This window comes from Bos javanicus, chromosome 13 (genome assembly GCF_032452875.1).
Source record: "Bos javanicus breed banteng chromosome 13, ARS-OSU_banteng_1.0, whole genome shotgun sequence".
Classification (NCBI taxonomy): Eukaryota; Metazoa; Chordata; class Mammalia; order Artiodactyla; family Bovidae; genus Bos; species Bos javanicus.
This window is the reverse complement of record NC_083880.1, coordinates 77,601,484-77,618,543: the sequence shown is the minus strand read 5'-3', so window position 1 is coordinate 77,618,543 and position 17,060 is coordinate 77,601,484. Positions and strand designations below refer to the sequence as shown.

At 49.2% G+C, this 17,060-nt stretch overlaps 2 protein-coding genes across 2 annotated transcripts; both read left to right on the top strand.

The window, feature by feature from the left end:
• The first annotated feature begins 759 nt into the window (after positions 1-759).
• Positions 760-2,256, top strand: LOC133259871 (endogenous retrovirus group PABLB member 1 Env polyprotein-like). The gene has a single exon (XM_061437921.1). The coding sequence runs from the start codon at positions 795-797 to the stop codon at positions 2,208-2,210; it is 1,416 nt and encodes a 471-aa protein (XP_061293905.1). The 5' UTR covers positions 760-794; the 3' UTR covers positions 2,211-2,256.
• A 9-nt stretch (positions 2,257-2,265) lies between these two features.
• On the top strand, positions 2,266-15,924 carry LOC133259872 (endogenous retrovirus group PABLB member 1 Env polyprotein-like). The gene has a single exon (XM_061437922.1). It carries the CDS (start codon positions 9,213-9,215, stop codon positions 10,143-10,145), a length of 933 nt encoding a protein of 310 aa, XP_061293906.1. The 5' UTR covers positions 2,266-9,212; the 3' UTR covers positions 10,146-15,924.
• Positions 15,925-17,060: the final 1,136 nt, after the last annotated feature.

Here is a 17,060-nt window from a genome sequence, read left to right as displayed (position 1 = left end):
GGATGGGTGGTGGCCTTCCCACCTGAACTGAAAGAGCATCAGAAGTGGCTCGGAGCCTCCTTAGGGAAATAGTTCTTCGATTTGGATTCCCCACCAGCACAGGATCAGATAACGGCCCAGCCTTCATATCAGCTCTGATACAACAAGTAAGTAAAGCCATGAAGATAAATGGACGTTACACACTGCCTAGTGGCCTCAGAATTCCGGAATGGTAGAACGAACTAACCGGACACTAAAGGAGACACTTTCTAAATGGATTATAGAAACTGACTGTTCCTGTGTAGATGTACTTCCCATGGCCTTGCTCAAACTCAGGATGACCACACGGTCCCACGGCTACTCTCCCTACGAAATTGTATATGGGAGGCCTCCTCCCATAATAAGACAGGTAACAACTGATGTACTTCAGGTAAGAGGAGATGGGATATCACAGCAGATGGAACAACTAGGTAAGGTAATTAATCAAGTAACTAAGTTTGTGCAAGAAAGAATACCGTTCCCCCTGGGGGAGCAAATGCATGAGTTTATACCAGGGGACCAGATGGGTGAAAGACTGGAAACACGACCCACTAGCCCCAGGGGACAGGTCCTTATACTCTTGTTTTAACCACCCCTGCCACAATCAAAGTTGCAGGCATTGCCTCTTGGATCCATCACACCAGAGCGAAGAAGGCATAAAACGCTGACCTGGAAGACGCCGAGTGGACCCCCAGAAGGACTCTACCGACCCACGGGAAACCAGGATATTCTGAAGAGGAAGAAGAAAAGGAGGTCCCAGACGAGCCCTCTATAGGATGGAGCTGGGTAAGCGACTCCTGCTACTCGGCTTCACCAACGCAATTCTGAACCTGACCACTGTCCCGGTACAGGGCAACATCTTCATCTCATGGGCACATTCTTACGCGAACTTCCACAACTCCTCCAATTGTTGGGTATGTGGGGCTATGCCCCTGTCAGTAATGGACGGACTCCCCTGGTGGGTATCGCCACTTCATGATGGAGACTTTCTACCACTCTGTTCTTTCTTGGAACAACAGAAAGGAACTTTCATTTCTCTCAGCAATCATGATCTTTCTTTGCTCCCCTGGTGTAAGAAAGAGCCATCAATGGGCCTGGGACATGGGGTTACATTTAGCATGAACGCTAGTCTTAAGGCACTAACAAGTGCTTATAACTCATATATGAGCAATGGACAGAAGAACAGCACCCCTACAAAAGAGGAACAGACCTTCCGGTACCATGAGGTATACTACCAGGTCTGGGATGAATATTTCTGGATGACTTCTGAGAGAGGACAGGTGATTACTCGCGCTACAATTTGCTGGGAACAAAAAGAACACAAAATTGGATTTGGAGACCACCCCCTAAACCCAAAAGATTTAAAATATATGGGTTATTTGTCCGCTGAACAATGTAAACAAATCTTGGACGTAACCTATCACCCCAGTCGGTCTGCTCAGTGGCCCGGTTCCGACTGGAAATATAGTCCCGGAATCCGCTGGGTAGCCCCCAACGGGACCAAGTGGCTCTGTGGGCCTAACTTATGGCCATGGTTACCAGTGGGCTGGGTAGGGCGTTGCACACTAGGGTTTGTTTTCGCCCCTGGCAGAATTAAGCCTAGCCTACACCATCCTCCAGCAAACCTGCCCTATCTGCATGCGAGATGGACACGATCCACGTTCCAATGGTATGACTATCTTGCTGGCTTCTTTGTACCCTCTATAGGGACAGCGGATATCATGGTTAGGGTAGAGGCCTTAAATAATTTCACTAAACAGGCCCTCTTAGACAGTAAAAAAGCCATTGAAGCTTTGAACGAAGAACAATCTCAGATGAGGAAGGCAGTAATGCAAAATAGGATGGCATTAGACATACTCACAGCAGCCCAGGGGGGAACTTGTGCCATAATTAAAGTCGAATGTTGTGTATACATCCCTGACCTGTCTGGAAATGTATCTGCTGCCATGGAGGATATGCAAAAACAAGTGAAAGCCATGTCTGGTGAAAATATTCCTTTTTGGACTTCGATCCTGTCCTGGGTAAAGGGAGACTGGTGGAAAACTATTGTAAATGTTGTTATAGTATTCTTAATCATACTGGTTTGTGGGCCCTGCTTGTTACAATGCCTTGTGAATTTTGTAACCCAGAGGTTGGTAGCGTTCTCTCATGTGGTTGCCCATAGGACTAACGTACAATCTACCTCTAAATGAATGATGCTCGTTACGGAAACTAAGAGCATCAAGAGTGGGGAATGAAGAAGGACCCCATCTCAGGCCTGTTCGTGCTGATCGTGCCCGGCCACCTCTCCAGTGGACTCTGGACTCTGTGCTTAGTGCCTATGGAAACTACAACAGAAGGATAACCCCCTCTGGACAGGGGAATCTTGAAGATCACATCCAGGTTACTCATCGCCTAAGAGAAAACATACTCTAATCACCCCCGCCTCCGGACAGGTCATAAATCTTTTCTGTATCTATCGGAATGTAACCACAGGCTTATCGATTATTAACTGCTTGGAATGTAACCGCGAGCTTATTGATTATTAACTGTCTGAACACATAAGACATGAATGATGGGTTATTGTGATTGTATTTACCCTTCCTTTGTTTATATAAGTCTCAAGGAATTTGGGGTGGTGGGTTTCGACATGTACACATGGGGTATAAAAAATTTTCACAAATGCTGGTCGGGGTCCTTGACTAAGAGGAGACCGTGCCTTGGGCCCGCTGGTGTAATAAACTGCACTCCACTATCTGCATTGTCGTTCTGAGTGAGTTAGTTTCCCGGAACGTGTGGCTACAACATTTGGTGCATTGGCCGGGAAACTCCTCACTTTGAGGAGACAGGTCTCATCTGAGGCCACCCCGAGGCCTTGTGGCTTGAATCTCCTAGAGGGGGGAAGGCGCCTTACCCCTCTTGAAGAATTCGGCCTTTCAACGCCCAGTTTCTTCACTTTGGCAGGTAGTGAATGGCAGCAAGGGAACTGAGCGCTCAGGTGGGGAGGAGCCCAGCCGGCAGGGTGGAAGAGGGGGCCTGATCACCCCCCTGGGAGGGACCAGAAGGGAGACGCATAGGAAACTGGTTTCGGTTGGCGACAATAGCTGCTCGGCACTCAGGTCGACAGCTGTGCCAGGGATAAAGAAAGGGAACTTTAGGTTTAAGACAGCCAGTTAGGAGGTGTGTCCACGCCGTCTTAGGGAATGTGCTGAGCTGTCACCACAGGCTTATAGAAAGAGGCTTGATTTCTGCCACTCATATTCTGCCCTCCCCAGGAGGTACCCATCTGCTGCGTGACCCATCATCTCCCCTGCCAGTGAAAAGGTAGATTGGCTTCTGGGGAAAGCCCTGGGACGTGGGAATCTAGAGGTAAGAAAATGGGAGGAAGCGGATCTAAGGCCACTGTATTGGAGAATAGGATGCAGAATTTTAAGAAAGGATTCGATGGAGACGATGGGAGGAAAATGACACCCGGTCGGCTCTGTACCCTTTGTGAAGTTGAATGGCCTTCAGTGGGCGTTGGCAGGCCACCAGAGGGAACTATGGACTTAAATGTCATAAAAGCAGTTTATGCTATAGTTATGGGAAAGCTCGGACACCCCAACCAGTTCCCGTACATAGACTCTTGGCTGGGAATAGCCTAAGACCCCCTCCAAATGGGCCCGTTTTTATACTCATGGCAGGGAAGGAAAAGTCTTGATGGCCTAAAAGGTAAGCAAGGATGAGGAGGAAATTTTACAGGACCCTGCAGGAGATGAGCTTCCCCCACCTCGTACTGGATGATGGTTCCGCCAGCTAGTAGCACCACGGCCACCAGAGGCCCATCCGGAGGAACCAGCCCCAGACCGGTAAGCCTCCCAGACTCCTCAACAGTCCCAAAACCCACCCCAGCCCCCACCCCGGCAGGCTCCAGCCTCAGCTGGAGGGACAATGAGCCCACCGGACTCTACAAGCCCAGATGCTGCCCCTACGTTCCCTAGACTCTACCCTCCACTCCCGGTAAGTACTCCCGGACAAGGGGGAGGAACCACTGGGATTAAACAAAGGCTCCGCTCTGCCAAAGAGCCAGAGGAAAAAATGCCCTTGCAGATGCCCCTCAGAGAAGCTCAGCAACCCCCAGTGACAGGGGAGGATGCAACTATCACAAGCCCCTGTAACCTGTTACTATCAGCCCTTTTCATCACCGATACACTGAACTGGCAAAAGCACACCCCCTCTTACTCGGTGGAACCCCAGGGCGTGACTAGACTAATGGAGACTATTTTCCTCACTCATTGACCAACCTGGGACGATATAATGCAATTACTAGCATCTCTCTTCAGTACAGAAGAGAGATATAGGATCAACACTGAGGCAAGGAAATGGCTACAGGAGATGGTTCCTGAGGGCACTGCTAACCCACAGAGGTGGATAGAGCAAGCCTTCCCCACTGACAGACCTATTTTGGATTTCAATACAGAGGAAGGAAAAATCCAATTAGACAGAACATACGACGATTACACAAGGACTTAAAAGTGGAGACCAGAGGCTGATGGACATGTCTAAACCGGCCGGAATAGTTCAGAAGGGAAACGAGTCACCTTCCGAATTTTACGAGAGACTTTGTGAGGCCTACAGACTCTATACACCCATAGGTCCAGAAGCTACGGGCTCCCAGATTGTTATCAATTCAGCATTTATCTCGCAAGCATGTCCTGACAAAAAACAAACGCTTCAAAAGCCCGAGGGAGTTCTATCCAGGTCTAGTTCTCGGCTGATTGAAATAGCAGATAAGGTGTTTCAGAATAGGGACACGGAAATAGAAAAGAAATACGAGAAAAGGTATAAAGACGAGCAGAGGAGAACAGACAAGAGGTTTGCAATGTTGGCTGCTGTGCTTGGAAAGTCTTCCGAAGACTTTTCCACTGCCCAAGCAAAGAAACCCCCCCAGCTTCGAGGTCAGGACAGCCCTCCAACTGGTCCCAACGGAGGCCACTGGCTTCATTACAGCCAAATCAATGCGCCTGATGCTGTGGGTTCAGTCATTGGAAGAATGAGTGCCCAGAAGGAAGAAGGGAGAATAAATCCCTCCCGGTTGCAGAACTCACTAACATAGAGACTGAATAGGGATGCTGGGGCTCGAAGACTTCGGGTCCCTGAGAGCCCATGGTAACTTTAAAAATTGGGGACCAAGACATTGTCCTTATGGTGGACACCGGGCAGAATTGTGCGTGGTAACTAAAGCCGTGGCGCCACTGTCTAAAAGGACCGCCGCCGTAACTGGGTTTCGGGAGAAGAAATGGTTAAGTCGCTTTGCCAGCCCAGGAAACATCGGGGGGGTCACCAAGTGATTCATGAGTTCCTCTATATCCCTGAGTGCCCACTGCCCCTGCCGGGGAGAGACTCTCCAAACTGGGAGTACAGGTGACTTTCTCTCCTGAAGAGAGGCCCACTTTTCGGTTGGGCACACCAACCTACTTACTCTCCCTCTCTGTGCCCCCTCAAGACAAATGGAGGCTACGTGAGCCCCCTGGAGATAAACAAGGCCAGGTGACAGAGGTGGAGAGAAGGCTAACTCAGCTGTTCCCTGAGGTCTGGGGTGAAGATAACCACCCTGGGCTAGCTAGACACCAAACTCCTATGATAACAGAACTCAAAGCTGGCGCCACCCTGGTGAGAAAGCATCAATACCCAATACCCATAGGAGCCCGAATCGGGATTCTGCCTCACATCAGCAGGCTAAAACAGGCAGGCATCCTGGTGGAATGTCAAACAGCCTGGAACACACCAATCTTACCGGTAAAGAAGGAAGGAGGACAAGACTATAGGCCCGTACAGGACCTCAGATTGGTCAGTCAGGCCACTGTAACTCTGCACCTGTCTGTCCCAAACCCCTATACCTTACTTAGCCTTCTCCCACCTAAGACAAGGATCTATACTTGCTTGGACCTCACAGAGGCCTTTTCCCGTATATGCCTAGCACCTGCGTCACAATCCATTTTTGCCTTTGAATGGGAGGACCCAATCGGAGGCAATAAGCACCAGCTCACTTGGACACACCTCTCGCAAGGATTCAAAAACACCAACCATCTTTGGAGAAGCCTTGGCCTCAGACCTGGAGCCTTTCCAGCCTGAAAGGTATGGATGTTGGCTCCTGCAATATGTGGACGACGTGTTGCTAGCTGCTGAGACCTGGGTAGAATGCTGTGAAGGGACCCCAGTGCTCCTCCACTTGCGGGCAGATGCAGGATCCTGAGTGTCGAGGAAAAAGGCACAAATCTGCAAGGAGGAGGTAAGGTATTTGGGGTTTGTCTTAAGGGGAGGCACAAGGTTGCTAGACCAATCTAGAAAAGAAGTAATTCTGAGGCCCCCCACACCTAAGACTCACCGGCAAGTCAGGGAGGTCCTAGGGGCCACTGGATTCTGCAGGATTTGGATTCCAAGGTATTCTCAAATAGCCCAGCCCCTATTTGAGCTCCTGACAGGGCCTGAAGAAAATCCAATAAACTGGACTGAGAAACAGCAGAAAGCCTTTGAGGAGCTAAGACTAGCATTCACCTCTGCCCGCGCCTTGGGATTGCCAGACCTCCCCAAACCGTTCACCTTGTATGTGACCGGGAAAGATGAACAGCCATGGGGGTTTTGACTCAGACCTTGGGAACATGGGACAGGCCAATAGCTTACCTTTCAAAGTGACTTGATAACGTTGCCACCGGCTGGCCTAGCTGTCTGCGGGCAGTGGCCACGGTCGCCTTACTGGTACGTGAAGCTGCATAGCTGACTTTCGGCCAGGACCTGATTGTAAAAGTCCCACATGAAGTCAACACCCTCCTTTGAGGAGACCCCCCAAAATGGCTGTCAAACCCCCGAATTATTCAATACCAGGGACTGCTATGTGAAAACCCCAATGTCCATATCGAGCCTTGCCAGGGTTTAAACCTAGCAACGCTTCTCCCAACGGGAGAAGGTGGACCTACCCACGATTGCAAGAAGTCTTAGAGGAGGTCTATGCTAGGGGCCCAGACCTCCGAGACAGGCCAATTTCAAATCCTGACTGGACTCTGTACACTGATGGCACCAGCCTGGTAAAGCTAGGACAGCGACTGCCAGGCTATACTGTAGTCACAGAGAGGACTGTTATTGAGGCCAGCTCCTTACCACAGCACTGGTCAGCCCAGTGAGCAGAGTTATGGGCCTTAGTCCGGGCACTGCAATTGTCAAAGGGTAAGAGAGTGAATGTGTACACCGATTCCTGGTATGCTTTCGCTATGCTCCACAGACATGGGGTGCTATACCGGGAGGGAAGCCTTCTAACAGCCAATGGAAAGGACATTAAGAATAAGGAGGAGATTCTGACTCTGCTAGACGCTGTCTGGAGCCCCACGGAGGTAGCAGTCATGCATTGCCGTGGGCATCAGAGGGAAGACACCCCACAGGCTCGAGGAAATAGGCTGGCTGACAAGACCCCCAGATGGGCAGCTGAGGACAGAAATGAATGCAGGGAAATCCCCATGAGAACATTTGTCCTAGCTGAGCTACCCGAGCTGGCCCTAGACTCCCTGACATACACTGAGGCTCAAACCCAACTAGCTGAAGTCGAGGGAGCCACCAAAACAGACAAAGGATGGCAGGAGCTACCAGGTGGTGATCTACTAGTGCCCGAGGAGATGGCCCCCTCTCTGGTGAGCCAAGCCCATCGTACGACTTATCTAGGACATGACAATTTGGAGGTATTGATCCGAAGGTATTTTCTGGTTCCTGGCCTCCCCTCTCTGTAGAACGGAATCCCCAAATTGCAACACCTGCTCTCAGATTATCACCGGTCCAGGCTGCAGGCCAAACCCCCCAGGCATCCAATTAAAAGGTACCCTTCCTTTTGAACACCTGGAAGTGGACTTCACTGAGATGAAACCATATCGCCATTTTCGTTACCTGTTGGTCTTGGTATGTACATTCTCGGGATGGGTGGTGGCCTTCCCACCTGAACTGAAAGAGCATCAGAAGTGGCTCGGAGCCTCCTTAGGGAAATAGTTCCTCGATTTGGATTCCCCACCAGCACAGGATCAGATAACGGCCCAGCCTTCATATCAGCTCTGATACAACAAGTAAGTAAAGCCATGAAGATAAATGGACGTTACACACTGCCTAGTGGCCTCAGAATTCCGGAATGGTAGAACGAACTAACCGGACACTAAAGGAGACACTTTCTAAATGGATTATAGAAACTGACTGTTCCTGTGTAGATGTACTTCCCACGGCCTTGCTCAAACTCAGGATGACCGCACGGTCCCATGGCTACTATCCCTACGAAATTGTATATAGGAGGCCTCCTCCCATAATAAGACAGGTAACAACTGATGTACTTCAGGTAAGAGGAGATGGGATATCACAGCAGATGGAACAACTAGGTAAGGTAATTAATCAAGTAACTAAGTTTGTGCAAGAAAGAATACCGTTCCCCCTGGGGGAGCAAATGCGTGAGTTTATACCAGGGGACCAGATGGGTGAAAGACTGGAAACACGACCCACTAGCCCCAGGGGACAGGTCCCTATACTCTCATCTTAACCACCCCTGCCACAATCAAAGTTGCAGGCATTGCCTCTTGGATCCATCACACCAGAGCGAAGAAGGCATACAACGCTGACCTGGAAGACGCCGAGTGGACCACCCAGAAGGACCCTACCGACCCACGGGAAACCAAGATCATTCTGAAGAGGAAGAAGAAAAGGAGGTCCCGGACGAGCCCTCTATAGGATGGAGCTGGGTAAGCGACTCCTGCTACTCGGCTTCACCAACGCAATTCTGAACCTGACCACTGTCCCGGTACAGGGCAACATCTTCATCTCATGGGCACATTCTTACGCGAACTTCCACAACTCCTCCAATTGTTGGGTATGTGGGGCTATGCCCCTGTCAGTAATGGACGGACTCCCCTGGTGAAAGTCCACTTCATGATGGAGACTTTCTACCACTGTGCTCCTTCTTGGAACAACAGAAAGGAACTTTCGTTTCTCTCAGCAATCATGATCCTTCTTTGGTCTCCTGGTGTAACAAAGAGGCATCAAATCACCTGGGACATAGCGTTACATTTCATATGAACACTAGTCTTAACGTGGGTAACAAGGGCTTATACGTCATATCTGAAAATTAAAAAGGTGAATGGCACCCTTACAAAAGAGGGACAGGGTTCCCATACCTTGAGCAATACTACCAGGTCTGGGGTGAACATTTCTGGATGACTCCTGAGAAAGGACAGTTGATTGCTCCTGCTACAATTTGCTGGGAACAAAAAGAACACAAAGTTGGGTTTGGAGACCACCCCCCAGACCCAAAAGAACTAAAACATATGGGTTATTTGTCCGCTGAACAATGTCAAGAAATCTTGGAAGTAACCTGTCACCCTAATCGGTCTGTTGAGTGGCCCGGTTCCAACTGGAAACATAATCCCAATATCTGCTGGGTAGCCCCCAACGGGACCAAGTGGCTCTGTGGGCCTAACTTATGGCCATGGTTACCAGTGGGCTGGGTAGGGCGTTGCACACTAGGGTTTGTTTTCGCCCCTGGCAGAATTAAGCCTAGCCTACACCATCCTCCAGCAAACCTGCCCTATCTGCATGCGAGATGGACACGATCCACGTTCCAATGGTATGACTATCTTGCTGGCTTCTTTGTACCCTCTATAGGGACAGCGGATATCATGGTTAGGGTAGAGGCCTTAAATAATTTCACTAAACAGGCCCTCTTAGACAGTAAAAAAGCCATTGAAGCTTTGAACGAAGAACAGTCTCAGATGAGGAAGGCAGTAATGCAAAATAGGATGGCATTAGACATACTCACAGCAGCCCAGGGGGGAACTTGTGCCATAATTAAAGTCGAATGTTGTGTATACATCCCTGACCTGTCTAGAAATGTGTCTGCTGCCTTGGAGGATATGCAAAATCAAGTGAAAGCCATGTCTAATGAAAATATTCCCTTTGGGACTTCGATCCTGTCCTGGGTAAAGGGAGACTGGTGGAAAACCATTGTAAATGTTGTTATAGTATTCTTAATCATCCTGGTTTGTGGGCCCTGCTTGTTACAATGCCTTGTGAATTTTGTAACCCAGAGGTTGGTAGCATTCTCTCATGTGGTTGCCCATAGGACTAACGTACAATCTACCTCTCAATGAATGATGCTCGTTACGGAAACTAAGAGCATCAAGAGGGGGGAATGAAGAAGGAATTCACAGGGCCTGGACCCCATCTCAGGCCTGTTCATGCTGATCGTGCCCGGCCACCTCTCCAGTGGACTCTGGACTCTGTGCTTAGTGCCTATGGAAACTACAACAGAAGGATAACATCCTCTGGACAGGGGAATCTTGAAGATCACATCCAGGTTACTCATCGCCTAAGAGAAAACATACTCTAATCACCCCGCCTCCGGACAGGTCATAAATCTTTTCTGTATCTATCGGAATGTAACCACAGGCTTATCGATTATTAACTGCTTGGAATGTAACCGCGAGCTTATTGATTGTTAACTGTCTGAACACATAAGACATGAATGATGGGTTATTGTGATTGTATTTACCCTTCCTTTGTTTATGTAAGTCTCAAGGAATTTGGGGTGGTGGGTTTGGACACGTACACATGGGGTATAAAAAATTTTCACAAATGCTGGTCGGGGTCCTTGACTAAGAGGAGACCGTGCCTTGGGCCCGCTGGTGTAATAAACTGCACTCCACTATCTGCATTGTCGTTCTGAGTGAGTTAGTTTCCCGGAACGCGTGGCTGTAACATTTGGTGCATTGGCTGGGAAACTCCTCACTTTGAGGAGACAGGTCTCATATGAGGCCACCCTGAGGCCTTGTGGCTTGAATCTCCTAGAGGGGGGAAGGCGACTTGCCCCTCTTGAAAAATTCAGCCTTTCAACACCCGGTTTCTTCGCTTTGGCAGGTAGTGAATGGCAGCAAGGGAACTGAGCGCTCAGGTGGGGAGGAGCCCAGCCGGCAGGGTGGAAGAGGGGGCCTGATCACCCCCCTGGGAGGGACTAGAAGGAGTAGGGACCCACAGGAGCCTGGAATAGACAGGCGGCAATTGCTTGGTACACAGGTCGATGAGGCCTTAGGGCTTAGGAAGGAAATTTGTGAAGGTCATTTAGGAAGTGGTGTCCACTCCGTCTTGGGGAAGATTATTACCAAGCAATTGCCAGGGGATTTTGAGGAGAAGAAACTTGGTCCTTGTGTGCTCATATTCTGCCCTCCCCCAGGAGGTGTCCCATCTGCTGTGAAATTCTTGACCCCATCGGAACTGTCAGGCTAGAAGGAAGGAAATACATAAGTGAGTACAAATTGGCTTTTTCAGAGATGGCCTAGGACGTGGGATATTTAACCCATCTGTGTTTTCACCCGCACCTGATCAAGTCCACCAAAGCAGAACGGACTTTGAAAGTTAAGGGAGAAACAGTCTTGGACCATGTGGTGTTCTGGTTCGGCCGTGCTGACCGGCAGGTGAAGACACACCGATCCCCCTTCTCCCTCTGGGATCTGGCAGGTAAGGCTCTTCTCACCCCAGTTAGGACGGAGGCAGAATGGCAATTTAAGTGTTTCATTGAATGGAAATATCAGAAGTACATAGGGTACCGAGAACTTTGTAGACAGAACAAAAAGGAAAAGTAGAAGAAGGTCCGAGAAGGTAAACAAGATGGAGGGAAGTGAATCTAAGGCAACTGTATTGGAGTGCATGATTAAAAATTTAAAGAAGGGATTAGGAGGAGACTTTGAGATGAAGATGAAGCCTAACTGCCTCCACATACTCTGTGAGGTCGAATGGCCCCCTGTGGGAGTAGGATGGCCGCCAGGGAACACCACGAACTTAAAAATAGTGGAAGCAGTCTATACAGTAGTCACAAGAGAGCCAGGACACCCGGATCAATATCCGTATATTGACTCATGGCTAGGGTTAGCTCAAGACCCTCCTACTTGGATAAGGTTCTGTATCCAGAAGGGAAAGGGAAAAATATTAATGGCACAAAAATTGACTGATGATAAAAAAGGAAATTCTACAGGATTTGGACGGGGACAACCTGACTCCTCCTGCATACTGGATAATGACATGCCCGCCACCCAGTGCTCCATCAGGACCAGAGGCCACCTTAATGCACGATCCAGGGCCAGGGGAAGTCCTGCAGCAGCCGCTGCTCCTCCGCCAGCTCTCCCCGAGGTCGTAGAGCTGCCACCTCGGCAGGCTCCAATCCTGGTGACAGAAGCCTCTGGCCAGCACTTCCAGGATCCAGCTCCAGCTGAACCACCTCTCCCGGTGAGTACTGACAGGAAGGGGAGGGAGACGTTGGAATTAAGCAGAGCCTGCAGTCTGCCAGAGAGCTGGAGGGAATGAAAGAGAACAGACAAGAGATTTGCAATGCTAGCTGCTGCTTGGGAAAGTCTATCTCGGGCCCTCCGGAAAACCTCATCTGCCCCAGGGACAGGACAGTCCTTCAACCCGTCCCAGCGGAGGCCCCGGGCCCCATTACAGCCAAACTAGTGTGCCCGGTGCCTGCGCTTTTGGCCACTGGAAGAATGAATGCCCCAAGGCAAGGAAGGAGAAGGAAGCTCCTGCAACTGTGGGGCTTGCTGACTTGGAAATTAAATAGGGCTGCCAGGGCTCAGAGATATTAGGTCCCCGAGAACCCATGGTACTCTTAAAAGTGGGGACCAAACCTTCTTGAGTGCCCAGTACCCCTGTTGGGAAGAGACTTGCTGTCCATCCTAGGAGCATGAGTGACTTTCTCCCCGGAGGAGAGGCCCACCTTCCTGATGGACACTATGACTTATTTGCTCTCTTTCAATAGCCCCACAAGGTGAGTAGAGGTTGCATGAGCCTCCGAAGGAAGAACCAGGTGGGCTGGAAGAGCATGAGAGAGAGCTAACTCAATTATCCCCTGAAGTCTGGGCAGAAGACAACCCTCCCCCGCCCCCATCCCTCAACCAGGCTGGCTAAATAGAGGCCCGGGCCGGCATACTACCCCACATCAATAGATTGAAACAAGCGGGCAGTCTGGTAGAGTGCCAAGTAGGCTTGGAATACGCCAATCCTGCCAGTCAGAAAGGAAGAAGGACAGGACTACAGGCCCATACAGGATCTCAGGCGAGTCAACCAGGCTACTGTGACTTTACATCCCACTGTTCCAACCCCTATACTTTACTTAGCCTCCTCCAGCTGAGGGCTAAAGTTTGTACTTGCCTAGATCTCAAGGATGTCTTCTGCATACGCCTCCGCCCGGCGTCACAGCCCATCTTTGCCTTTGAATGGGAAGATCCAGTCGGGGGCACCAAACAACAGCTCACCTGGACTCCCCCACAAGGGTTTAAGAATTCCCCAACCATCTTTGGGGAAGCCTTGGCTTCTGACCTGGACTCATTCCACCCGGAAAAGTATAGATGTTGGCTCCTACAATATGTGGATGACCAGCTGCTGGCTGCCGAGACCAAGAAAAAATGCTGGGAAGGGACAAAAGCACTGCCCCAGCTGCTGATGGAAGCAGGTTCCCGGGTGTCAAAGAAGAAGGCCCAGATCTGCAAGGAGGAGGTAAGGTATCTGGGGTTTGTTTTAAAGAAGGGCACAAGTGTCCAGACCCTAATTGGGTCCTATATACTGATGGCACTAGCCTCATAAAACAAGGACAACGGCTGTCAGGTTAGCCAAAGCGGAAGGGGCCATCAAGACTGAAAAGGGATGGTGGGAATTGCCAAGTGGCAAATTATTGGTACCGGAGGAGCTGGCACACACTCTGGTAAGCCACACACACCAGCGACCCACCTAGGCCATGCTGCCTGCTCACAGGTTAACGCTGCCTCTCGGGTATTCAGGCAAAAACCTCCGGGGATTCAGCGGAAAGGCACGCTGCCCTTTGAACACCTGGAGTGGACTTCACTGAAATGAAACCTCACCGACACTACCGTTACCTGCTGGTCACGGTATGTACGTTCTCGGGATGGGTAGAAGCTTTTCCTACCTGGACTGAAAGAGCATCCGAAGTAGCCCGGTGCCTGCTTAGGGAAATAGTTCCCAGATTTGGATTTCCTACCAGCACTGGACCAGACAATGGCCTGGCTTTCATAGCTGATTTAGTACAACAAGTGAGCAAAACTTTAAATATCAAATAGAAACTGCACACTGCATATAGGCCCAGAGTTCTTCTGAGATGGTGGAATGAACCAACCGGACACTTAGAGACTCTCCAAGTGGATCACAGAGACTGACTGCTCCTGGGTGGACTTGCTTCTGATGGCTCTGCTCAGACTCAGGATGACCCCACAGTCCCAAGGCTATTCTCCATATGAAATTGTGTATGGGAGGCCCCTCCCATAATAAAACAGGTGTCAACAAATTTGCCTCAGGTAAGGGGAGATGGGATTTCACAGCAGATGGAACTGGGTAAGGTAGTAAATCGGGTAACTAAGTTTGTACAAGAAAGGGTGCTGTTCCCCCTTGGGGAAGATATTCACGAATTTGTGCCCGGGGATCAGGTGTGGGTCAAGGACTGGAAACATGACTCCTTGGCCCCACATTGGAAGGGTCCATATACTGTTGTTCTAACCACTCCTATGGCAGTTAAAGTTGCAGGTGTCACTCCCTGGATCCTCCACATGAGGGTGAAGAGAGCATACCACGCCGACCCAGAGGACGCCAAGGGGACTATACAAAAGGACCCCACTGATCTCCGTGAAACCAAGATCATCTTAAAGAAGAAAAAGAGGTGAAGCTCTACAATCAACTGCTGCTACAAGGACTTGCTGGTATCATCTTGAGAATAACCATAGTTTCAGCACAAGGAGGGACCTGTGCTATAATTAATGTTGAATGCTGTGTATATACTCCTGATTTATCTGGCAATATATCAGCCACCCTAGGTGACATGAAAGGTCAGGTAAAAGCTATGTCTGATGATGATCTTTCTTTTTGGACTTCGGTCCTATCTTGGGTGAAGGGTGATTGGTGGAAAACTATATTTACCATTGTTATAGTTGTCTTGATAGTTCTGCTTTGTGGATCCTGCATTTTACAATGTATTATGAACTCTGTAACCCAGAGGTTGGTGTTGTTCTCCCAAATTGGCAGTCAGAGAGCCAGGGTGCAATATATCCCTATGAGTGATGCTCATACTATGAGTTAAGAGCATCAAGAGGGGGGAATGTAGGAGGAAACGGACAGAACAGGCTCCATCTCGAAAGCAGGACTCCATCTTGGGCCGGACTGTGGACTTTGAGCTATATGCCCAGTATCTATGGAAATGACATACCAACTGGAAAACCAGGCCCCCCGGATGGAAGAGCCCCAGGGCTCATAGCTAGACTCTCCATTGCCTAAAAGAATACCCTAATTATCTGTGTAACCAAACAGAATCATAAATTCTATTATGCTTATTGGGGTATGACCACAGGCCTATTGATAATTGTCCTCTGTTAACTACCTAGGCTTAAGGCATATGAATCATGGGTTAACTTTGATTGTATCTTTCTCTTCCTTTCTTCAGACTAGTTTCAGGGAATTTGGGGAGGTGGGTTTGGGCACGTACACTTAGGGTATATAAGGTTTTCACAAAAACTTACCTTGGGGTAAGTTTGGTTGAGGTCCTTGGGTAAGAGGAGACTCTGCCTTGGGCCCGCTGGTGTAATAAACTGCACTCCACTATCTGCATTGTCCTTCTGAGTGAGTTTTGTTTCCCGGAACGCGTGGCTACAACAATATGAGAAAAGAGGAGCAAAGATTACTGATAATGGATGGTTATGGTCCGAGGATGGACAGTTAATAATTCCTGAGAATGCTCAATGGAAAATTCTTAAGGGTTTATACCAGAGTTTTCATTTAGGTGTAGAGAGTACTTACCAGATGGCTTCTCATTCGTTTGAAGGTAAAAATGCAACAAAAACTTTAAAGAACATCATCAAAAGATGTGAGGTTTGTCAGGAAAATAACCCAAAGCTGAGAAGCTAGCAAAATCTGGATTACAACCAAGTGGAAAGCATCCTGGAGAGGACTGGGAAAGTGATTTTACTCATATGCCAAAAGCTAATGGGTATTCTTGCTTACAGCTTTGGGTAGATACTTTTACTGGATGGATTGAGGCTTTTCCCTGTTGTAGTGAAAAGGCTAAGGAGGTTATAAAGATTTTAATCCATGAAATTATCCCCAGGTTTGGGCTGCCACGGAGCCTTCAGAGTGACAATGGCTCCGCCTTTAAAGCTGCTGTAACTCAGGGGGTATCAAAAGCTCTAGGAATAGAATATCACTTACACTGTTCCTGGAGACCCCAATCCTCAGGAAAGGTTGAAAAAGCTAATGACATTATCAAAAGACATCTGTGCAAATTAACTCAAGAGACATAGGACAATTGGAATTAAAGTTCTCCCCATAGCCTTAACGAGGTGTCTTTCGTGGCTCAGCAACAACCTTTCACCCCCAAGCCCCTCCCATGGAGACAGCCTGGGTCTGCCACTGCAAAGAGTTGACCTTCACAGCAGAGGTTAACATTGGAGCTCTGAGCCAGACCTGAATTTGAATCCTGCTGCTTCTTAGCTGCATGACTGTGGGCAAGACGGCTTGGCTCTGGGGCTCTTTTACCTGTACAATGAGGATAACACACTGGGACTTAACTGGGGTGATTCTGTCCCCTGGGAACATTTGGCAAAATCTGGAAACATTTTCAGTTGTCACCACTAGCAAAGGGCACTACGGCCATCTAGCCACAGATGCTGCTAGAATATCCCACGGTGCAGCCTGGTCCCACACAACAAAGAATTACCTGGCATGAGCTTCTCGTGGCTCAGATGGTAAAGAATCTACCCACAGTGCAGGAGACCTGTGTTTGGTCCCTGGGTTGAGAAGATCCCTGGAGAAGAGAATGGCAACCCGCTCCAGTATTCTCGCCTGGGAAATCCCATGGACAGAGAAGCCTGGCGGGCTACAGTCCATGGGAACACAAAGAGTCGGATACGACTGAGAGACTAACACACACATAATGTCAATAGTACCGAGACTGAGAAACCCTCAGGATAAAGTGATCCCCACATCGTAGGGTTATTGTGAGGATGAAGTTCCTGAAG

Coding starts and splice junctions, on each gene's coding strand:
- LOC133259872 (XM_061437922.1), top strand. CDS start 9,213: ATGACTCCTGAGAAAGGACAGTTGATTGCTCCTGCTACAATTTGCTGG.
- LOC133259871 (XM_061437921.1), top strand. CDS start 795: ATGGAGCTGGGTAAGCGACTCCTGCTACTCGGCTTCACCAACGCAATT.